This window comes from Hylobates moloch, unplaced genomic scaffold (assembly GCF_009828535.3).
Source record: "Hylobates moloch isolate HMO894 unplaced genomic scaffold, HMol_V3 SCAFFOLD_15, whole genome shotgun sequence".
In the NCBI taxonomy this organism is placed as follows: domain Eukaryota; kingdom Metazoa; phylum Chordata; class Mammalia; order Primates; family Hylobatidae; genus Hylobates; species Hylobates moloch.
The window spans coordinates 63,068,277-63,092,686 of record NW_026652290.1 but is presented as its reverse complement, the minus strand read 5'-3'; the positions used below and the strand labels follow the sequence as shown (position 1 = coordinate 63,092,686).

Below are 24,410 nucleotides of genomic sequence, written 5' to 3'. Positions count from 1 at the left end.
GGCGAGGTGGCGGGCGCCTGTAGTCCCAGCTACGCGGGAGGCTACCCGGGGCGGACCTGCATGACCGAGATTGCCCACTGCACTCACCTGGTGAAAACGAGACCCTCAAAAATGATACATACATTGGTGGGGAATGAGGGAAGGTGGGGGGAGGACCAAACAAAATTAGTAATTATTAACACAAGAAAAAAAATTTTTAAAGGAAATGTGATGGGCCAGGCACGGTGGCTCACGCCTGTAATCCCAGCACTTTGGGAAGCCAAGGCAGGCGGTTCATCAGGTCAGGAGTTCGAGACCAGCCTGACCAACATGGTGGAACCTCGTCTCTACCAAAAAATACAAAAAAGTTAGCTGGGCGTGGTGGCGTGCACCTGTAATCCCAGCTACTCAGGAGGCTGAGGCAGGAGAATGGCTTGAACCCAGGAGGCAGAGGTTGCAGTGAGCTGAGATTGTGCCACTGTACTCCAGCCTGGGTGACAGAGCAAGACTCTGTCTCAAAAAAAAAAAAAAAAAAAGGAAACGTGATGATAATAATATAGGGCTCAGCTGCTAACATTGTTTACTAAGTTATAACAATGAATTCTGATCTAACTGTGATAGAGCTGACTGGGAAACGGAAGGATGGAAAGACACTGAAAGGGTAGGTAAGTGTGCTTCCGAGAGGACGTGTTAAAACAGCTAAATCCTCAACTACCATATCAATAAGCTAGTAGATAGAGTCTGTAATGAAAAAGATAAAAGATCAGTTGAAAGAATGTTACTGAACAATAAAATACCACTTTGTACCCACTAGGAATGCTATAACAAAAAGACAGACAAAAGCTAGGTGCAGTGGCTCATGCCTGTAATCCCATCAACCTGGGAGGTGGAGGTGGGAGGATCACTTGAGGCCAGGAGTTCAAGACCAGCCTGGGCAATACAGCGAGACCCAGTCTCTACAAAAAATAAAATTAGCTGGGCATGATGGTGTGGGCCTTTGTCTCAGCTACTGGGGATGCTCATACTGGGGATCATTTGAGCTCAGGAGTTCAAAGTTCCAGTGAGCTATGATTGTACTACTGCACTGGCCTGGGCAACAGAGTGAGACCCTGTCTCTAAAAATATTTTTCTAAAAAAACCAGACAGACAATAACAAGTGCTGGTGCTATTCACAACAGCAAAGACATGGTATCAACCCAGCCCATCAGCAGTGGATTGGATACAGAAAATATGTTACACATATACCACAGAATACTACACAGCCATAAAAAAGAATGAAATCATGTCCTTTGCAACAACATGGATGCAGCTGGAAGCCATTATCCTAAGCAAACTAAAGCAGAAACAGAAAACCAAACATCACACGTTCTCACTTACAAGTGGGAACTAAACACTGGGTACACATGGAAATAAAGATGGGAACAACAGACACTGGAGAATATAAGAGGGAGAGTGGAGGGAGGAGGGCAAGGGTTGAAAACCTACCTATTGGGTACTATGCTCATTACCTGGGTGATGAGTTCAATCATACCCCAAACCCCAGCTCACACAATATACCCCCCCTTTTTTTTTTGAGATAGAATTTTGCTCCTGTTGCTCAGGCTGGAGTGCAATGACGCAACCTCAGCTTACTGCAACCTCCGCCTCCCAAGTTCAAGCAATTCTCCTGTCTCAGCCTCCCAAGTAGTTGGGACTACAGGCACGCGAAACCATGCCCAGCTAATTTTTGTATTTTTAGTAGAGACGAAGTTTCACTATGTTGGCCAGGCTGGTCTCGAACTCCTGACCTTAGGTGATCCACCTGCCTCAGCCTCCCAAAATGCTGGCTGGGATTACAGGCGTGAGCCACGGCGCCTGGCATACGCTTGTAACAAACCTGCACATATACCCCTTGAATTTAAAACAAAAGTTGAAAAAAAAAATAAATAAATAAGAAAAACCCAGAAGCAGTGTAAAAAACAAAAACAAAAAACTTGCAGTTCAGAACTGGAGATAATGTCTTTGAGCCAAAAGCCAACCACTTTATGATTATAATGTAGAACATCTTAAAATGATTTTTCCCCCTAAAGTGGAAATAAAGATGTTAAAAAAATCCATCCCTTAAAATGAAAGGCATTATATAAAATTATATCTAGATCAGTGAGCAAAAAGATTACATAACTTTGAGAGACTGTAATGTGAAGATTCACCCACAATACATGTCCACTGTCCTCAATGAGTCACTGGCAAGTACAGTTCTGTAACTATGCTCATCTGCTACAGGTAAATTCTCCAACTGTCTATTGTCCAATTATAACAGCTTCAAATTCACAATTTAGAACCTGTAATCTCCAGTGATTTTGTCAATTGTTAAGCCATGTCGCCCATACAGATGCCTCCCCTATGGGACAAAGGAGAAGATGACCTAAAATTGACAAATTTCCCTTAAGGGAAAGGTTGTAAAACTGGGCATAAACTTAGTAAAATCAGGGTCCACTGTCTGTAAGACTAGTTTGTTTTTCCTATAGAAAGGAAGTTCTTTTAGTAATTGCAGAGAAGATTGAATTACAGACTCACTTTAAAAAAAAAAAAACCTGGCAGAAATAACTCTGATTCAATTAGCCATTTTGTTTCATTTTTTTAATTCTTCAAAGACCTCTAAGTGATATCATGAAGCCTCATTTTAATATCTAACCAAGTTTGTACTGAAAAAAGACCAGCCATTAGAAAACTGCTTGCAAAATTATTTTACGAACTACTGGATTGGCATGTTATTTATCAAACTTATGTGCTTCATCAAAAAGATTCAATGTTCAGATTATTTTTTTGAGATGAGGTCTTGCTACGTTGCACAGGTTGGACCAAAACTCTTGGGCTCAAGCAATCTGCCCACCTCAGCCTCCCAAGTAGCTGGGATTACAGGTGCACACCACCACACCTGGCTAAATGCTCGGATTTAAGCAAAATTACTCATTGGCTGATATGATGAAGCCAACACAAACAACAATAATGTATCTCAACAGTTATATAACACATAAGAAAAATGGACTGTAAATTTAGGAGCTAAAGCTGTAAAAAGAAAAAAAACTGACAATAGCTCTTAAATTCCAATAAACACAACCTGAGCAACTCTTTCAAATAGCAGTGGCCTCTTTTTTAATTTTTCTTCTCTTTCTTCTAGTTCTCGTTGGTATTCTCTCATCCTTTCCTTTTCGCTCTTTCTAAAATTAAATAAAAGCAATGGAATTTTAAAAGATCATCTAAGAAATAAGAACTTACATATGTAACATTTAACTTATCAACTTGTACAAAGTCAATGAAAAAAAAGAAGTAACATTTAGCTTAGCTGACAAATCAGAAATTATGAGCACAGTTCACAGTTTACCTCGGTTCCTCTTCTATACTGGTTAATTCTCATGGAATGCAGAATAAAATCCTAGGTTCTGAGATCACACATGTTATGCTCTAAGAATAGTCTGGACACTTTAATTTCTGAAATCCTCAAGGCATAAATATATTAAGGGACTTCAAACTGACCTGAAGAGATGAATGAAAGCCCTCTTGTCTCATTTATAAGTGTATAAAACCAAGAAAATTTTGGAACAAATTAGCTATCTTCTCTGTAAGGAATTTCTTTTGAAAACAAGACCTTGCTCTTATTTATTATTATTATTTTATTGTTGTTATTTATTTTTTGTTTTGAGATGGAGTCTCATTCTGTTGCTCAGGCTGGTGCAGTGGCGCAATCTCAGGTCACTGCAAACTCTACCTCCTGGGTTCATGCAGTTCTCGTGCCTCAGCCTCCCAAATAGCTGAGATTACAGGTGTGCACCACCACGCCTGACTAATTTTCTGTATTTTTAGTAGAGACGAGGGTTTCACCATGTTGGCCAGGCTGGTCTTGAACTCCTGACCTCAGGTGATCTGCCTGTCTCGGCCTCTCAAAGTGCTGGGATTACAGGCATGAGCCATTGTGCCTGGCCTATTATTTTTGAGACAGGTTCTCGCTCTGTTGCCCAGGCTGGAGTGCAGTGGTGCAATCATGGTTGACTGCAGCTTTGACTTCCTGGGCTCGAATGATCCTCTTACCTTAGCCTCTCGAGTAGGTGGAACTACAGGGGTATGCCACCACACCTGGCTAATTTTTTAAAATTTTTTGTAGAGATGGGGTCTCACTATGTTTACCAGGCTGGTCTCAAACTCCTGGGCTCAAGCAATCTTCCTGCCTTGGACTCCCAAGGTGCTGAGATTATAGATGTGAGCCATGGCATCCAGCCTTTGCTGTTATTTTTTTGCCCTAAATAAGATCTCCTACAGGTTAGTGGCAAAGTTAATTCAATGGGAGCAAGTCAAAGGAGAAGTAAAGAGCATGGGAATATAACATAAAGAGAAACAGGAACCAAAATATATAAATTTACCGTAAGTGTTCTCACTGTTTCAGCAAGATCCTATAATAAATTAAACTACACTATTTTCTCTATGTAAGATACAATTGCTACCAAGATAATAAGATTAATGGATTGGGGAAAATAATTATACTTTTAAATGATAATTAGGCTTAATTATACACAAGTTGGTGTTATGAAAAAGCTATTGTCCAGGCGTGGTGGTTCACGCCTGTAATCCCAGCACTTTGGGAGGCCGGGACAGGCAGATCACCTCAGGTCAGGAGTTTGAGACCAGCCCGGCCAACATGGCAAAATCTCATCTCTACTAAAAATACAAAAATTAGCTGGGCGTGGTGGTGAGCACCTGTAATCCCAGCTACTCTGTAGGCTGAGGCAGGAGAATTGCTTGAACTCAGGATCCAGCCTAGGTGACAGAGCAAGACTCTGTCTCAAAAATAAATAAATAAATAAAAAATAAAAGCTATTAATAGTTTACTTCCTAAGGGTAAGTAATCTATTTCTAAGAAACATTATGCTCAAGTTCATCAAATTATGCTCCCTTTATCAATGGATTAAGGCTAAATTATAAAAGAATACTCATTGTAATTAAAAGCACATATGCATATTTAGAAATCAGATTAAAAAGTAATAAATCATATTACTTACCTGGTTCTGAGGGAGATATTTTCCTACTTAAACATCAACATTTTTATGTGCAACATCTGGAACACTGGTTTTCAAACTTTGTACTGCAGAATTCTAGTGAAGGGGTTCTAAGGATTCCGTGAATATTTTTATATTGAAACTAACAAAATGCAACACATACTACTAAACATTAACATATGTGCTAATGAACACATCACATAACCGATGTTTAATGTGTTAATCTGTGCTATCAGATTTCATCCAAACCTTAGAACAAAGCTCTTTGATATATCTGTTTACTGCAATCAAAAATAATATAAAGAACAAGATCAGATATTGGTATAAGATTATAACCATTAACTAAGGCCGCAATAGAAAATGTCTGTATTCATCAACATAGCTTCATGGTTCTCACCGTAAAGGTAAGTATATATGTTGGTTCTCACCATGAGGTGAGTATGTGTGCGCTGAACATGAGTGACTGATGACAATTTAAATCCATAAGCTAAAACACTAATGCTATTTTCAATCTGCTCATATTTTACTATCTACTGATTAAAAAAAAAAAGAAAGTTTGAAAACCAGTGGTCTGGAGATTCAAGATTTTTTCATGATACCTGAGACATTTTACTCTGGATTTAGATATTTGAGCTAAACTTTGATGTGAGTCATAAGCCTTAGCCCGGGTTGTCAGGAGTTTCTGCAATTCTTTCATTCTTTGCTTCTGTTTAGTTAGGATCCGATTTCTCTCTTCTTCCAACATTTTCTTTTCCTCAAGTGATCTCCTGAGGGTAACAAACTAAGGCTTAATCCACTTTAAGCCAATGAGAATGTTGTTTAGCAAAGATTTAACATGGGATAATTTGAATTTTGATAATTCAAAATTTGAAAAAAGGCAACCTTTTGAAAAGGATCTGACCTGTAAAACTAGAAGTATTTATTTATTTATTTATTATTTTTTTTTTTTTGAGATGGAGTCTTGCTCTGTCGCCCAGGCTGGAGTGCCATGTCGTGATCTCGGCTCACTGCAACCTCTGCCTCCTGGATTCAAGCAATTCTTCTGCCTCAGCCTCCTGAGTAGCTGGGATTACAGGCACCCATCACCACGCCCAGCTAATTTTTTGTATTTTTAGTAGAGATGGGGTTTCACTATCTTGGCCAGGGTGGTCTTGAACTCCTGACCTTGTGATCCACCTGCCTTGGCCTCCCAAAGCACTGGGATTACAGGTGTAAGCCACCGCGCCTGGCCAGGTAAAACTAGAAATCTTAAGACTAATATTTTCTAATCCACCAAAATTTATAAATGAAAAATACATTCATTTCTTAGAATACCCTCTGACAAAATATATTATATAGTAAAATATCTTATAGATACAATAATAATTTCTAAGTATTTTCAAATTTACCAACATAAACTTCACAGAGCTGCATACACTCATCTGGCAACCATGAGTCAGTCAGTACTGTGTCCTAGTTACTTACCTTATGGCTTGTTCTCGTCCTCTGGAAGATACCGTGGGCACTGGAGGGTTGCAGTTACAAGGCACAGGCTTTACACCTGCACATCTTACTGGTGACTTACGCCTTGGAGACAAATAAGGCCAACGTGTTTCTTTTAAATTTTCTTCATCTGCTTCGATGTCTGCCAAAATTTTTTTTCTTTTAATAGATGCATGTGGAGATGCATGAAGATCAAATGGTTTACACACCGTTAAGAGTTTTGGAGACTTGTGTTCTGAGAGGTGTTTCTGATATCTCTCAGGAAGGTCCTCAAAATCAGGAGTTGGGCACCTAACCTTGTGTTTACACTTCAACTTTACAGCCTGTTGAGGACACCTGGGGTTCCTATGTCCGCAAGCTGACCTACAAGGCAGAGGAGATGAGTTCTGTAAATGCTCCTGGGCTCTCAGCTGTGTCCTAAGGTTTCGATAGAGCTCTTCTTCTTTTAACTTGTCATTGGTAGTTGAACCATAAGTAGATCGAGGAATGGGTCTGGCTTTAAATCGATTTGTTTTCTTTTTATACTTAAGGAAGTCTCTCAGCTGCTTTTCCCGGGCTGCTCGCTTCTGTTCCTCCCTTGCTATAAATTTAAATGGCTTTTGTGAGGCCAAAAGAGCTTCTTTGTTTTTCTCCCTCAGAGACCTTCTCTGTTCTTCTTTTTGCTTGACTAAATCATGGTAAAGGGGGAGAAAGACAGATGCAGGAACTGGATTGGCTCGGAATTTCTTCTTACACTCTGGATCCTCTTCTTGTTTTTTGAGCAGTTTATGTACCATTTCGATATCTGGTTTAGATTTCATGGACTCTTCTTTTTTCTTCTGTTCTCTTATCATCATTTGAAAAGGCTCCGGTACTGTAATCGTGGGCACCCATTCTTTTCGTTTCTTCCTTGTTTTTTCAGCTGCGTGGAAGCCAGTATCTTTAAAGCAAATATAATCTTCAACACAAAAGTCTGCCCACATGTTGTTGATGAGCTCTTTAGCATAGGTCATCATTATGTTTTTCCTAGGATACTCTTTTTCTAGGTTGGGTAACTCCTCTTCAGAGGAGGACACATACAAGGAGGAGGACTGGCCTAAATCAGGCTCTGAAAATGATGTCATTAATGAGACAGGGTGATAGGAGTTCTTTTCTGATACAGATCTAAATGAGAAGAATAACTATGTTATACTTTCAGTTGTATGTGACCAAATACAAAAATTAAGAGTTACATATTTTCTTTTTTTTTTCTGAGACAGAGTCTCACTCTGTTGCCCAGGTTGGAGCGCAGTCGTATGATCTCGGCTCACAGCAACCTCCACCTCCCAGGTTCAAGCAATTCTCCTGTCTCAGCCTCCCGAGTAGCTGGGACTACAGGCATGTGCCACCATGCCCAGCTAATTTTCTGTATTTTTAGTAGAGACGGGGTTTCACCATGTTACCCAGGATGGTCTCAATTTCCTGACCTCGTGATCTGCCTGCCTCCGCCTCTCAAAGTGCTGAGATTACAGGCATGAGCCACTGCGCCCAGCCAAGAGTTACATATTTTCTAAGATCAGGGTATAATGAGAAGAGAGGAGCTGGACAGGGCTTGTAAGAATTATCACTTTTATTTGGAATAGAGCTGGGCAATGCCCATAAATTACCCACTTTGACTCCTTCATTTTACAGAGAAGGAACCTGAGATGGCAGAGGCTCCTTGTGTCTAACCTCTATTAAATTCTCCCCACACTTTCCAGAGTCACTGTTCTGAAGCATAGATCTGATCATGTCATTCCCCTGCTTGAAACTTTTTGATAATTCCTCACTGCTACGAAGTCAAGCCTAGATTACAAGCCCTTCGAGACCAGCGCCTATCTTTTCAGTCTTACCCCTCACCACTGGCTACCCCAGTCTCCATTCTGCATTCATATCCAGTCCTGTGAAGTTCCTCACACGATATGATTTCTCATGCCATCTTGCCTTTGCATACATGTTTTCTGCTGCCTAGAAGGCCAATACTTATTCCTCCTCCAAGACTGAACTCAGATGTGACACTTCAGTGGAAAATTCTGGCCTGCATCCCTCCGAAAGCTTGGCATGACCAACTGTTTCTTCCTCTGTAACACTCTGTTACATCATGCTGTAATGCAATTTTTGGTTCTCAGCTAGTCTCTACGCTCCTTGAGGGCATCTTGTTTTTGACTCCTCAGTGCCCAGGCATAGTCTGGCACACAGGAGACATGCAAGCATTGCTGACTGACTAGATGTGTAAGTCTCAGAGCAGGTGAGTTCATAGCAGAAATGGGTCTTGAAATTGCAGACTATTTTGAAAACATAAATCAGATTCATGTCTCCTAGTCCTGAACTCTTTGTACTAGATCTTTAATGAGCTCATGTTAATCCACATATTATAAAGAGCTTTTAAAATTAAACTTTTATATTTACCATTTAAAATGGCCCAGACTAAGTATTTTGATACATGCCCTCAGTTCTATGGGTGGGTCAGAGAGAAAAGACCAAATGGCCACCAAAGGACCCTCAAGCAAAAGGTCACCCAGTAAGCTGATAAGCCATTAAACATTTTGAATAAAATCCTACCTGTGTATATCGCTGGGAGTACAAAGGGCTATTTAAGAGAGAATATTATGAAATAACTTTGTTCTATCCTTTTAAGGATACATTTTATTTTATACTCCACAAATAACATTGAGTTACAAGCTTACCTGGAAGAGTCACTAAGAGAGTCTTCCCTGATGACCACTGGCTGAACTTCCTTTAAATGTAATTTATCCTGGTACATTTTCTCTAATTTTGCCATAGTTTCTATGTGGGCAGCCTTCAACTCTTCTACTTTCTTGAAATACTCCTCATTAGAGTGGTGAATATCGGGAAAGTTCACAAAGTCCTCATAGCTTATCGGTGCATGTTCATCCACCCCAGAAAAGCTGGTGTTCAAATCAGCCTGGTGGGGAGAAAACACTTGTTATATGGTGACTGGAGATGAAAGGTAAATTAAGCTGACACTGATCCAAAATGCTGCTTCTTAAAGAGTCTACCTAGTTAGGTTATACATGAATTATGGGCTATGCATATAGAATGAGTTATAGGTTATTTGTGGGCTATGTACATTTTCCCCAGTGATATTTTAAGAACAAGAGGGAGCAAGACCAAATGGTCAGAAAATAAATGTTATTTAATCCGTTTGATAAAGGATGGTTCAATTCCCAGATCAACCAACAAAAGGTATAATAGGATAGAACCCAACAACCCTTTACAAAGTATTTCTATAAGGAGCCTCCTGAGCTGTAAGTTTTAACTGAGATGAAGGGGAACACAGTTCTTCCTGCTGTAAACCAGGCAACCGCAGCCCAATGCTCTCCCTCCGGCTGCGCTCCTGCACTGTGGCGCCAAGGACTGCCAGTGGAGAGAAGGCAGGGAAATAGAGGGAATGCGGGCAGGGACAAAGTTCTCAGTGGCTTATCAAGGAGCCAGGGAGAAGCCCTCCTCACAGTGGGGCAAGACTTTGGGAGGGAGTAAGAGGACATGGGAGGGGGTAGCTGCTCCTGTGGGCACAAAAGCAGTAGCTCCCATAGGTGACCGGGACTTTAGGATGACAACAAAGCAAAGAAGAAAAAATGGTGTAATTATTCAACATACAGATCATGTTTAGAAGGGTCTAACTGGCCTTTCTCCCTCACTCCCTTTACATACCTTTCAGTTTTTTTGTTTGTTTTTGTTTCTTTTTTTTTTACGAGACGGAGTCTCACTCTGTCACCCAGGCTGGAGTGCAGTGGCACGATCTCAGCTCACTGCAACCTCTGCCTTCTCCTGCCTCAACCTCCCAAGTAGCTGGGATTACAGGCGCACGCCACCACACCCAGCTAATTTTTGTATTTTAGTAGAGACGGGGTTTCACCATGTTGGCCAGGCTGGTCTCGAACTCTTGACCTCAGGTGATCTACTCGCCTTGGCCTCTCAAAGTGCTGGGATTATGGGCTTGAGCCACCGTGCCCTACCCTTTCAGTTCTTTTAATTGAAGCAACTAAAGAGATAAAACCCCATTTTCTCCATAAATATAAAATTTTTATTATGTTCTCAGTTGAGAAACATTACTTATGATACTATGCATAAAAGGCTGCCAACCACGGTTTTAAATTTAGCCTACTGTCTGGAACAGATGCAAAATGAAAAAATTTGCTACAGAAAATTATAGATCCAATCTGATAAGACTCTAGAAAATAAATCTGTTTAGCTTCTCTCAAAAGAAAAATTCAGAAGAGTCAATTATAAATAGTAGTTATAGATGTGGCATTTTTGTTTCCCACTGGAGGCTTCTCAGAAGATATGGTGTTTTTTTAAATGGGCTAAAATCAGCGTACAAGAGGACAATGTTGTACTACTTGGGGTAACTTAAAGAAAACAAATTTTAAAAAATCAGTCTTCAGGGGCCGGGCGGGGTGGCTCACACCTGTAATCCCAGCACTTTGGGAGGCCGAGGCGGGCAGATCAGGAGATCAGGAGATTGAGACCATCCTGGCTAACATGGTAAAATCCCATCTCTACTAAAAATACAAAAAATCAGCCAGGCGTGGTGGCGGGCACCTGTATTCCCAGCTACTCGGGAGGCTGAGGCAGGAGAATGGCGTGAACCTGGGAGGTGGAGCTTGCAGTGAGCTGAGATCAGGCCACTGCACTCCAGCCTGGGTGACAGAGCGAGACTCTGTCTCCAAAAACAAAAATCAGTCCTTAATAGAACTTATATGCAGAAATTTGCTACCAACAACTCTATGAATCAGAGAACTGCTTTAAGTATGTCAAACAATTCAATTAAGAGAATTCTCTGATATCTTCTGCTGTTTCTTTATGTGCTTCTCACCATAAACTTCTTATGTGTAGGATGACTACTTTGTGAATTTCCTCATTCATTAAATATTTGGGGGCCATACTGCAATCAGCTAGCTGCTAAAAGGTACGTCAGATATTTTTAAAACTCTACCTTTGAGGCCAGGCACAGTGGCTCACACCTATAATCCCAGCACTTTGGGAGGCTGAGGCAGCCAGATCATTTGAGGTCAGGAGTTTGAGACCAGCCTGGCCAACATGGTGAAACCCCGTCTCTACTAAAAATACAAAAATTAGCCAGGCATGGTGACACGTACCTGTAGTCCTAGCTACTCGGGAGGCTGAGGCGGGAGAGTCACCTGAACCCAGGAGGTGGAGGTTGCAGTCCGCCAAGATCGTACCACAGCACTCCAGCTTGGGTGACAAAGCAAGACTCCGTCTCACTTAAAACAAACAAACAAACAAAAACTCTACCTTTGAGAAGTTTCCAGCTAGCTTAGGAAAAGACTTGTATATCAATAATTGACAGCTGACTTAGAATGAGACAAAACACCTGATTCCTGCCGACAAGCTACTTCCGGCTAAGCAGGGAGACAGATGTATGTCACAATGTCAGACACTAAGAGACAGAGGCACAATTCACAGAGGTGAGCCAGACTGGAGACACATGGTTGGATGAGGACAAAGTTTGCCAGATCAGGGAGGCAGTGAAAAAGGAATAAATAAATCCGAGGCATAGTGCTAGAACATCCATCACCAGGAAACACGTGGATAAATGTCTGGAGACCTGGTGAGAAGACTGGGCTGGAGAGCAGATGCAGGAGCCACCAATCCACACAGAAGTAGCCAGTGCAGCCTTGGTTTTGGACGAGGCTGCCTGGAGGGAGTGTGGGCAACCAGAGAGAAGAGGACCTGAGAATGGAGATGTTGGAGAACACCAACATTTAAATAAGCAGTGGAAGGAGGACTAATAGGAGGTAGAGAGTGGCATGAGAGATACAAAGACCAACTGATAAGGGTCTTTGGAGCCTCTGATTGAGTATTCCGACACCACATCTGTAATTTTTCTCCTAAACCATAAGAACACTCCAAACTAAAAGTTATTTAACTCTCACCCAATGCTTCACCTTTATAGGGTCAAAAGGGGGCTGAAAGCAGGTGACCAGTGACCAGGAGCCAGTGGTAGACAGGAAATGGAGGGAGCTTTTGTTTGGTTTGAGTTTGGAAGATAGGGGATGACTTCCTGGAGGAGGTGATATTTGAGATGAGTCATAAAGAATGGAGGCCAGGTGTGGTAGCTCATGCTTGTAATCCCAGCACTTTGAGAGGCTGCAGTGGGAGGACTGCTTGAGGACAAGAGTTCCAGACCAGCGCCTGGGCAACACAGCGAGACACCGTCTCTACACATTTTTTTTTTAAAAATTAGCTGGATGTGGTGGCTGAGGTGGGAGGATCACTTGAGCCCAGGAGGTTGAGGCTGCAGTGAGCTGTGGGCATGCCACTGCACTTGAGCCCGGGCGACAGAGTGAGACCTTGTATCAAGAAAAAAGAAGGCTGGGCGCGGTAGCTCATGCCTGTAATCCCAGCACTCTGGGAGCCCGAGGTGGGTGGATCACTTGGGCTCAGGAGTTCAAGACCAGCCTGGCCAACATGGTGAAACCCCTTCTCTACTAAAAATACAAAAATTAGCCAGGTATGGTGGTGTGTGCCTGTAGTCCCAGCTACTCGGGGGGCAGAGGCAGGAGAATTGCACGAACCTGGGAGGCAGAGATTGCAGTGAGCTGAGATCAAGCCATTGCACTACAGCCTTGGCGACCAAGCAAGACTCTGTCTCAAAAAAAAAAGAATGGAGAAATCTATAGGATCACAGAGTGTTTATGGGAAAGAGGGGGGAAAGTACCCTAGACAAAGGAAATGGCATTAGCAAATGCACAGGCTGGGGTTGGGGAGGCTATGCATAGCACAGGGCAAGGTGCACATGGCTGCCGGATAAAAGGAGAGGAAAACCCATAAAGCAGTTTTGGGAAGTAAACCTAGAAAGGGAGGTTAGGGCAAGCAAGAAGGGGTTTCCATCTCCTGTCTACCACTGGCTCCTGATTACTGGTCACCTGGTTTCAGCCCCCTTATGACCCTTCAAAGATGAAAGGGTTGGGTGGGAGTTAAACAACTTTTAGTTTGGAGTGTTCTGACAACTTAGGAGAAAGATTTCAGATGTGATGTCAGGATACTCATACAAGCCTGGGCTCTGCACTTAGCAATGTGATGTGGGCATGAACTTCTTGAACATCAGCTTTAAGATACATAAAGTAGGTGTGCCAGGTGTTAAACTAGTGTCTCTCAGCTCCAGTGCCACCCTTCTTTGACTGCTTTGCAATGCCAGAGCTGGAACTCTGCAAACCACACTTCTGCTTTGCCAGTGCTCCTCATCAGACTCTGCTAAAAGTGGAGTTAGAGGGAGATACAAGGCTAGAGAAGAAAGATGGGACTTATTCCTTTCTGTTAGCCCTCTGTCTGCTTCCTGTCTCCTTGTGTCAGTCTAGCAATGGTTCTTCATCTGGGCAGCAGCAGTTCGTTTTAGTAGCACTGTCTGAATCCACTATGCAGTTTTCACTTGAAAAATCAACAGAATTGGCCAGGCGCAGTGGTTCATGCCTGTAATCCCAGCACTTTGGGTCACTTGAGGTCAGGAATCCGAGACCAATCTGGCCAACATGGTGAAACCCCATCTCTACTAAAAACACAAAACTTAGTCGGGTGTGGTGGTGAATGCCTATAATCCCAGCTACTCGGGAGTCTGAGGCAGGAGAATCGCTTGAACCCAGGAGGCGGAGGTTGCAGTGAGCCAAGATCGCACCACTGCACTCCAGCCTGGGTGACAGAGTGAGGCTCCATCTCAAAAAAAAAAAAAAAAAAAAAAGAAACAAAAATCCACAGAATTACTTCAAGGCCTTTGCACTTGCTGTTCCCTCTCCCTAGGATGCTTTTCCTCCAGATATCCACATGACCCACTTGCTCACTCCTTCAGGTCTTTATGTAAATGTCATCTTCTCAATAAGGTCTTCCCTGACTCTCCATTACAACTCCTCCCAGGACTCACTGTCAGCCCCCTTGTCTGTCTTATTTTTCCCAGAAGTACTCATCACCATTGACGTCCTACATATCTGTACTTGATTGTGTATTATATGCCTGCCCCTACCAAAAAGTAAACATTAAAAAGGCAAGAATTTGCCAGGCGTGATGGCTCAGGCCTGTAATCCCAGCACTTTGGGAGGCTGGGTCAGGTGGATTGCTTGAGCCCAGAAGTTTCAGACGAGCCTAGGTGACATGTCAAGGCCTCATCTCTACAAAAAATTAGTTTGGTGAGGTAGTATGCACCTGTAGTCCCAGCTAGTTGGGGGGCTGAGGCTTAAGGATCACCTGAGCCCAGGAGGTTGGGGCTGCAGTGAGCTATGAAGGAGGCACTGCACTCCAGCCTGGGTAACAGTGTGACCCTGTCTCAAAAAAACAAAACAAAACAAAAACAAAGGCAAGGATTTGTCTCCTTTGTTCAATGTTGTGTCCCCAGTGTCTAGAAAAGTACCTGGCTAATGGCAGATGTTCAAGGAATATTTGCTGAATGAATGAATGAATGTACAGAAAAAAAAATTCCACCTTGGGAAGAGGGCAGTTACTCCCTCCCAAAAGAATGAACCATGCAAAGAAATGCTGGCTGCTCTAAAGAGCTATATTCCACCAAGTATTAAGAAAAAGGCCTATGTTCCAAAACCTATAATTAAAACAGGGAGGGTATTCCAAAGAACTGTTTTTAAGCAAAAGAATCTATGCGCTGTCATTCATTCTTTTAGAATATCTCTTAAAAATCATGTCTTATAGCAGTCATTTACACAAGACGGATCAAATTTATTTGGACCTAGAAGAACCGTTTGAAAACCATATAGAAGAATGAGTAGCTTATGAAAGATGCAGCAGGTCTGATAAATTATACTTATGTACTGATTTTGCACTGGATCCATTCTGTTTTCAGCTTAATACTGTTAACACTAGCTGGAACTTTTCAGATAAACTGATCTTACAGTGTTTAACCTAAAACAGATGAATGGCTAGTAAATGACCTCCAATTCTAATTTAATCTTTAATTGTCTCCACTGAGAAAATATTTAGTATACAAAATAACCTAGGCCATAGACATTATTTTTCCAAGAGCCTAAAATAGCATCCTCTCCCTTTAATCGGCTTTTTGTGGAATGTTGTAAATGCAGCCACCAGATTACAGGATAATCTTCCCTAGATTGGCTTGACCCATTTAGATAATGAATCCTTCCAGCACCTGTTGCTTTATTAGTAATCAGCACCCATGAAGAATTATTTGTGCTGCAGCCTATATAGTTTCATCTGCAATCTGTAATTTTTGAAAAAAATTTTTTCACTGAATTTGTAAAGAATGAGAGAGATCTACATGTACTAACATGGCTAAACTCCCAATAAATAAGAAAAAAAAGCAAGTTGCAGAACTATCTCCCTCTCTCTGGCTTTTATAGTATGTACTGTATATTAAAATATATGGAGGAGATAGAAAACGGCCAGAGAATAGAATACATATCAATTTTGAAACAGTGGCTACCATTAGGGAGGGAGTAGGTATTCATATTTTCTTTTGGGGGAGAGTTGTTAAAACGGCCTAAGCGTCATATGTAACATTTGATATTTTAAGAGAAGAATGTCACCCAGCATGGTGGCATATACTTCTAACCCGAGCACTTTGGGAGGCCGAGGAGGGCGAATTGCTTGAGCCCAGGAGTTTGAGACCACCCTGGGCAACACAGTGAGACCTTTATTTTACAAAATAAAAATAAAAATAAAAAAATTAGGCCAGGCGTGGTGGCTCAAGCCTGTAATCACAGCACTTTGGCAGGTCAAGGCTGGCGAATCACTTGAGGTCAGGAGTTCAATATCATCCTGGCCAACATGGTAAAACCCTGTCTCTACTAAAAATACAAAAATTAAGGCCGGGCGTGGTGGCTCACGCCTGTAATCCCAGCACTTTGGGAGGCCGAGGCGGGCAGATCACGAGGTCAGGAGATCGAGACCATCCTGGCTAACACGGTGAAACTCCGTCTCTACGAAAAATACAAAAAATTAGGTGGGCGTGGTGGCAAGCGCCTGTAGTCCCAGCTACTCGGGAGGCTGAGGCAGGAGAATGGTGTGAGCCTAGGAGGCGGAGCTTGCAGTGAGCAGAGATAGCGCCACTGCACTCCAGCCTGGGCAAAACAGCGAGACTCCGTCTCAAAAAAATAAAATAAAATAAATAAATAAATAAAAATTAAAAAAATAAAAATACAAAAATTAGCTAGGTGTGGTGGTGTGCACCTGTAGTCCCAGCTACTCAGGAGGCTGAGGCAGGAGAATCACTTGAACCCAGGAGGCACAGGTCTCATTTAGCCGAGATTGTGCCAGTGTACTCTAGCCTGGCGACAGCGCAAGACTACATCACACAAAAAAAAAAAAAAAAAAAAGAGAGAGAATGAAATCATGTCCTTCACAGCCACATGGATGGAGCTGTAGGACATAATCTTAAACAAATTAACACAGGAACAGAAAACCAAATATCACATGTTCTCATAAGTGGCAGGTAAAACAATGAGTACACATGAACATAAACATGGAAACCACAGACAGTGCGGGATACCACCAGGTGGGGAGGGAGGGAGGGAGGGCGGTGTAGGTTGAAAAACTATCTATTGGGTACCATGCTCACTACCTGGATGCAATATACCCATGTAACAAACCTGCACATGCACCTCTGTATCTAAAATAACAGGTAAATTTAAAAATATAGGCCAGGCACGGTAGCTAATGCCTGTAATCCCAGCACTTTGGGAGGCTGAGGCGGGAGGATCACCTGAGGTCGGGAGTTGGAGACCAGCCTTACCAACATGGAAAAACCCTGTCTCTATTAAAAATACAAAATTAGCCGGGCGTGGTGGCGCACACCTGTAATCCCAGCTACTTGGGAGGCTGAGGCAGGAGAATCGCTTGAACCTGGGAGGTGGAGGTTGTAGTGAGCCAAGATCATGCCACTGCACTCCAGCCTGGGCAACAAGAGCAAAACTCCATCTCAAAAAAATATGTGTGTGTGTGTGTGTGTGTGTGTGTGTGTATGTATATCAACAGTGGAGCCAGGCACAGTGGCTCATGCCTATAACCCCAGCACTTTTGGGAGGCCAAGGCAGGTGGATCACTTGAGCCCAGGAGTTCGAGACCAGCCTGGGGAACATGGTGAAACTCTGTCTCTACAAAAAATATAAAAATTAGCTGGGCACGGTGGCATGCACCTTTAGTTCCAGCTACTTGGGAGGCTGAGGTGAGGAGATTGATTGATCCTGGGAGGTTGAGACTGCAGTGACCTGTGACTGTACCAATGCATTCCAGCCTGGACAAGAGAGTGAAACTCTGTCTCAAAATATAATAATAAATAAAAAGTAGAGTCAGAAGAAAAAAAATAGGTTCTCTCCTATTTATTTTTAATCATTCTAGGCTGTTCATTTCATTCCCAACATTTCCCATCTTACAGTTATGTGTCTGTTCGTTTTTTGTTTTTTGAGATGGAGTTTCGCTGTTGTTGTCCAGGCTGGAATGCAATGGCATGATCTCGGCTCACTGCAACCTCCACCTCTCGGGTTCAAGCTATTCTCCTGCCTCAGCCCCCTGAGTAGCTGAGATTACAGGCATGTTCCACCACGCCCGGCTAATTTTGTATTTTTAGTAGAGATGGGGTTTCTCCATGTTGGTCACGCTGGTCTTGAACTCCCAGCCTCAGGTGATCCACCCACCTCGGCCTCCCAAAGTGCTGGGATTACAGACATGAGCCACTGTGCCTGGCCCTGTTCATTTTTAATTGTCAATTTCCCTCACCAGACTAAAAATTCTGTGAGGATGTGAGCTACACACTGAATAGTTAATGACTAGCACTTAATAAATGTTCAATATTTGTTGAAAAGATAAGGTTGCCCCATTAGGAGTGAGATTTTATTTTTTATTTTTATTTTTTATTTTTTTGAGACGTAGTCTCACTCTGTTGCCCAGGCTGGAGTGCAGTTTTTGCATCTCAGCTCACTGCAACCTCCACCTCCCAGGTTCAGGCAATTCTGCCTCAGCACCCCCTAGTAGCTGGGATTACAGGTGCGTGCCACCACGTCCGGCTACTTTTTGTATTTTTAGTAGAGACCGGGTTTTGCCATGTTGGCCAGGCTGGCCTCAAACTCCTGACCTCAAGTGATCTACCCGCCTCAGCCTCCCAAAGTGCTGGGAGGAGTGAGATTTTAATTGCGAATTACAGAATATTGCATTACCTGTGTCATCATCAGTCATATAACAGGATATGTGGACCAACATCTCTGACTAAGGCTAGATTCAAGGAACAGGCATCAGTGCCCAATATGGGCACTGCAAGGGGGCTGTGTGTGTATGCCAGAGCTGCGAGGGTGAATAGGGATGGTGCAGGGGTTGGGGGGTTGGGGGGCTAGTGTGGGGTGGGATGAGTGGTCTGGCTTTGGCAAAACCAAAGAGCTGAAAGAGGCCTATTGTGATGGGTGGTTCTCAAATCAATCTTGTGGGTTAGGTATAATATCTGACTTTACTACATTTTATAGATAATAAGGTTAAGGCAAATTAACCTTTAAAAATCAAGATGGAGACCCAAGCCGACCAGTGAAGAAAGCAGAGCCTATTTCCTGCACTCTTCCTGCCTTTTTAATGCCTCTTCCCCCAGCCCTGTGCCCCCTGGCTATCAGGCCCACTGTGGCAGCTTACCCAGCTTTACTTTTGGATCCCTCATGTGTGGTGGTCTCAGAACAGTATCAAACTCTTAAGACTTGGCTTCCTTTTGTTTTTTGGTAGGATCCTGTCCTTTCCATACTAGATTATTGTATAAACTGATCCCTCCTAAGGTAATAACAGTTTCTAATACAAATTTGCAGTTTAACGGGACACTGTGGAAGCCTATCTGCAACTTAGAAGTGACTGACTCCTTTACCACAGCAAGCCAAAGTTGAGTTTAATCTTTGGGAAGGCACACAAATGACACTCCCACTGGCAACTCGTTTATATAGATTGCTCTTTATAGGAGACACACATTCTTTCATTTGGTTCTCATAGAGCTGAGACGGGAAAAAGACAATTATTATAGTTATTTTACAGATAAGGAAACTGAGATTTAAGGAAATTATGTCCTAACACCACCTACGAAGTGGCAGGGAATGGATCCTAATACAGAACTCTTCAATCCTTTTTCTCCATCCCGTTGCCTTGTTGCCTACTGAAAATTGTGTTGAGGGGTAGCTTCATCATGAACAAAATCGGTCCTAGCACTCTGATCCTGGTTCACGTTCAGGGTCTCAGTCTGCCTTACTCTGGATAACTTCAAGTTGTTTGTCTGTTGGTGAAAGATTGGTCACAAAAGGTGTTGCTAAAGATGTTCTCATTAACAATTTTACTGTAGGTTAAAGAGATTAGAATTCCAAAATATCCAGTTATTTCAGTTAGTCCTCAATCATAAGTTTTGTGTCTGAGAAGCTTTGGACACATGGTAGTAGGAAACTTTTTCTATCTGCAGATTGCTAGTTTAAATTCAAGATTCCCATCTTTTTTTTTTTTTTTTTTTTTTTGAGACTGGGTCTGAGATCTCAGCTCACTGCAACCCTCGCCTCCCAAGTTCAAGCGATTCTCCTGCCTCAGCCTTCCGAGTAACTGGGATTACAGGTGCGCACCACCACGCCCGGATAAATTTTGTATTTTTAGTAGAGATGGGGTTTCACCATGTTGGTCAGGCTGGTCTCAAACTCCTGACCTCGTAATCCGCCCGCCTCGGCCTCCCAAAGTGCTGGGATTACAGGCACTAGCCACCGCGCCCGGCCAAGATTCCCATCTTTTAAGTGAATAGAGCAGATGGTAGACCCTGCCCTCTACCTGCTGGACTGGTGTCCACAACAGATTTAACAATGAAAACTGATCAGTGAAAAGGCTGTCTCGCTGTACCCTAAAGAGCTGTTTAGGAAACACTGAAACCTCAGTGATTTGCTTATCTATCCGTGTCTGATTTAGCCAGTGAACACGTGATGGTTTTAAATACGCATCTTTAGAGCACTATGTTGAGATCCACTTATAACCAAGATCTTAAGGTAATAACGAAACACACCTGAGAGAACAGTTTTCCTCAAATTACTATATATATATAGATAGATAGATATAGATATATATACATAGATAGAAGTATATCTATCTATGTATATATATCCATTCCCGAGATGCTGGAGAGTAGAGAGTAAAATTCTATACTTTGCACTTGCCAGAAATAGACTAACATAAGTGTTGTCTAGGAAACTTTTACAACAGACTCCGGTGAAAATTAAAACACTTGTCAACGCCTCGATTTAGAGTATTTTTCGTGAGCGTAGAGAAGGGGCTGGGCCAGGACCACCAAGTAGGAAGTATGTGCACAGGGACCCGCGTTTACCAGCCTGCCCTCAGCTGGGCGGGGAACCGGACAGCCTTCGGCCTGCACCCAGCCCATGCGAGGTCCCAGCCCACGTCCCGCCCCAGTATTACCGATGCCTCAGCGGGCTGCGCCACTTTCTCCTCCTCTTCGTCCTCCAAGATCGCCTCCGCTGCCGCCAGGGCCTGTGAGGGATCTTCGCGTTCATACTGGGCGACCCGCGCTCCAGTGATGGGATTTACCGGGGTCTGGAGACTGGAGGCCACCAGCTTCGCCGCTCGGTGGGAGGCGGCCATCGCCCCGCCTCCGAGGCCTGAGCGCCTGCGTTGGCCCGGGGCGGGAAAGCCGGTGCGGCCCCTGGCAAACCGGGGGCTCCTAGCTAGGGAGCCGGTTGCTATGGGCGCCGTAACTGGGGACGCTACAGGAGCCGCCAGGGACCAAAAGTCACGCAAAATCCACTCAGGCTGCCAGACACCCGAGTCGGGTGCTTACTGGATCGTGGCAGTCAGTACCGAGTCTGTTTGCTGGTTCCGAAGGTTGGCAGGCTGAACAGGGCACTTATGCCACTCCTTTGCGTCTAACCGCCTGAACGCAGACTTCTCACATTATACAATGAAACAACTGCTTTTGTGAAGAAAAGAGCGCTTTTTTATTAACTGCAATACCATGTTAGAAGGAGACGGTTGATGGAGGAGACGGCGGCGGCGGAGGAAAGCAGGAAGTGTTACTGGGTGGCGGTCTCAGAAGAGTGGCAAGGTTGGCGTCCCGCTACCTAACATGTCTCCCGCGGGGGCCAGAGTGGGAAGGAGGGAGGTACATTCTACTCTGATTGACTTGAGGTCTTGCAGGAATCCACCAATCAGAAGGAGGCTCCCAGTTGTCCCTCTCGCGTTTTTCTTGGCCTGACCAATAAAAGCCCAGAGTTGGGTGGCGCCTGACCCTCCCACTAATGAGTGATAGTGCAGGTAGTGTAAACCTAGCGTTTGCTTTGGGTTCATCAGCTTGAGAGTGACAGGATTGAACGGCACAAGTGCCCAGTCACCACAGACACATCTGTCTCCCTCATCCGTATCTTCTTTTCCCACTCGGGATTTGGACGCATCAAATGGCGCCTTCCCTCTGCACCACGTGGCAGTAAGAGAAGCCAAACCTCAAAATAGCGGACGTGGTGCAGTCTCAGGCATCTGCTCCCTAAGCCCCTGCTTACTGAGGCCGAGGCTGCCGCTCCCTATCTACTCCCTCCCTATCTACCCCCTCTCTATCCTTTGCCCTCCTCCCGCTCCCCAGCCCTACGACCAGCCTCCTCCGGTCAGTATTTTCCTCGTTATGCGTTGCACATCGTCGAGAACCCATCTCTAAGGTCTGAGCCCTTACCAAACCTTTGTTCTCCTTTCTGGGTGTGAGCACCTGCAAAGTCTCCCACGTCCCCACTTTCTTCAGGCTGCTCTTTGTTTTGGCTGAACAGTTGCTTCCCATGCTGGAACAGATGCTGACTGGGTTCTAAGCAGAAGCCAGAGCCAGAACCATGAGATATGGACTGCCAGGTGTGGCCAAGTGTCCAGGGGAGCAATTTCCCGTCAGACACAGCAGCCAGTTTTGTGGCTACAAGACTGCTTCAGCCTCCGGAGTAGCTGGGATTACAGGCGCCCTCCCGGGAGGCGGAGGTTGCAGTGAGCCGGGATGGCGCCACTGCACTCCAGCCTGGGCAATAAAGCAAGACTCCGTCTCACCACCACCACCACCACCAACAACAAAAGTATTGATAAGGAATTACAGCACATGAATTATAAATAATGAAATATACGATTCTCTTTGCTGTAAATTCCTCATAGACAATTGCTTCTCTCGGAATGCTTTCGTTGGTTTATGCTGTAGTCCTATATTTGTGGCCAACTTATGGTTGCAATTGATTAACAACCTAGTTCCAACATGATTGTTGGTTAATATTTTTGTTTTTATTTATGATTAAGATGAGAGTGACATATCCAAGATTTATGTCAGAATTTCACTTGTCAATGTTATGAGCAACTTCTTTGCTGAAATAGATTATAATTTTCTAACACCAGAATAATTTTTCTTAATTTTTTCTGCAGGTCACAATGTAAAGGCTACAGATAACACAAACTTTTAAGTTTACTCTGCATTAATATTTTCCACATCAGTTTCTTAAGTTTAAATGTCCAATTTTTAGCATTTGCTGATTTCCATGATGTCAATACTCCCATCATGGCCAATTTCAAGCCACCAACGTGACATCACTTAATACGAATTTGAGAAAAGATGTCTAGTAGCACACCATTATATAATATTTCCACCATACAGATACAGTAAATGCAAGGAACATAAGAGGAAGTGAAGAGTTTTAAGAAATTATCTTTGTTTTTGACATAAATTGTTGTAATTAACAAAACTTAATTTTTTTTTTTTTTAAGATGGAGTCTCCTCGTCGCCCAGGCTGGAGTGCAGTGACGTGATCTCGGCTCACTGCAACCTCCGCCTCCCAGGTTCAAGCGATTCTCCTGCCTCAACCTCCTGAGTAGCTGGGACTACAGGCACCTGCCAACACACCTAGCAAATGTTGTATTTTTAGTATAGGGCGGGGTTTCACCATGTTGGCCAAGCTGGTTTCAAAATCCTGACCTCAGGTGATCCGCCTGCTTTGACCTCCCAAAGCACTGGGATTACAGGCTTGAGCCACCACACCTAGCCAAGTTAGACATTATAAAAGAAAAATAACTAGAAAAGCCTTTTTAGTTGAGAAATTTAAAACTCCTCAAAAAACAATTTGTGCGTTACAGAAACAGTCATGACAGAAATTATATAGAGAGTCAAATAATAACAAAAATACAATGTGTCACGCCATTGCACTCCAGCCTGGGCAACAAGAGCAAAACTCCATCTCAAAAAAAAAAAAAAAACAAAAAAAACAAAAAAACCACTCTAGAGCAAGCTTGTCTAACCCGCGGCCCACAAGCCACATGCAGCCCAGGACATCTTTGAATGTGACCCAACACAAATTCGTAAATTTTCTTAAAACATTTTATATATGTAATTTTTTTTTTTTTTTTTAGCTCATAAGCTATTGTTAGTATTAGTGTATTTTATGGTTTGGCCCAAGAGAATTCTTCTTCTTCCAACGTGGCCCAGGGAAGCCAAAAGATTGGACGGACGCCCCTGCTCTGGAGATTGTCAGAAGAATCTGAACATGGATTGGGTGTTGGACATTACAGAATTGTTTTCTTACAACTGTTTTCCTTTTTTTTTTTCTTGAGATGGATGTATTAATACAGTATTTCATAACCATTTAACATGGGTAAAACTTATTTTTATTAGGTTCCCTTTGTGCTAAAGTTTTTGGGTGTTGTCTCAATTTTGCATACTGCAATGACTCCTATTTGTTACATAATTATGTAACAAAAGGTCAATTAGTAGCTAAATCTAAGTGGAGGGTAATACAATGTACATACTACTCTTGAAACCTCCCGAGTAGCTGGGATTACAGGTGACTGCCACCACGCCTGGCTATTTTTTTTTTTTTTGTACCTTTAGTAGAGACGGGGTTTCACCATGTTGGCCAGGCTGGTCTCAAACTCCTGACCTTGTGATCCACCCGCCTCGGCCTCCCA

General features: G+C 43.2%; 1 protein-coding gene across 6 annotated transcripts in view; it reads right to left on the bottom strand.

Moving 5' to 3' along the window:
- The window catches only part of FAM161A (FAM161 centrosomal protein A), a 42,717-nt gene extending 20,348 nt beyond the window's left edge, over positions 1 to 22,369 (bottom strand). For 2 of the 6 annotated variants that reach the window (XR_009209981.1, XM_058428586.1), the window contains exons 1-6: positions 22,159 to 22,368; positions 20,898 to 21,686; positions 9,176 to 9,414; positions 6,474 to 7,634; positions 5,609 to 5,776; positions 3,080 to 3,179 (exon numbers count right to left, since the gene is read on the bottom strand). Coding sequence is in view for 5 of the 6 variants with exons in the window: in XM_058428586.1 (XP_058284569.1) it covers positions 3,080 to 3,179; positions 5,609 to 5,776; positions 6,474 to 7,634; positions 9,176 to 9,414; positions 20,898 to 21,080 (1,851 nt within the window). In the remaining variant the exon portion in view is untranslated. Of the gene's footprint in view, positions 1 to 3,079; positions 3,180 to 5,608; positions 5,777 to 6,473; positions 7,635 to 9,175; positions 9,415 to 20,897; positions 21,687 to 22,158 lie in introns of all 6 variants that reach the window. The other 4 variants (XM_058428584.1, XM_032177370.2, XM_058428587.1 and 1 more) reach the window with 4 other exon arrangements.
- Between the last annotated feature and the right edge of the window lie 2,041 nt (positions 22,370 to 24,410).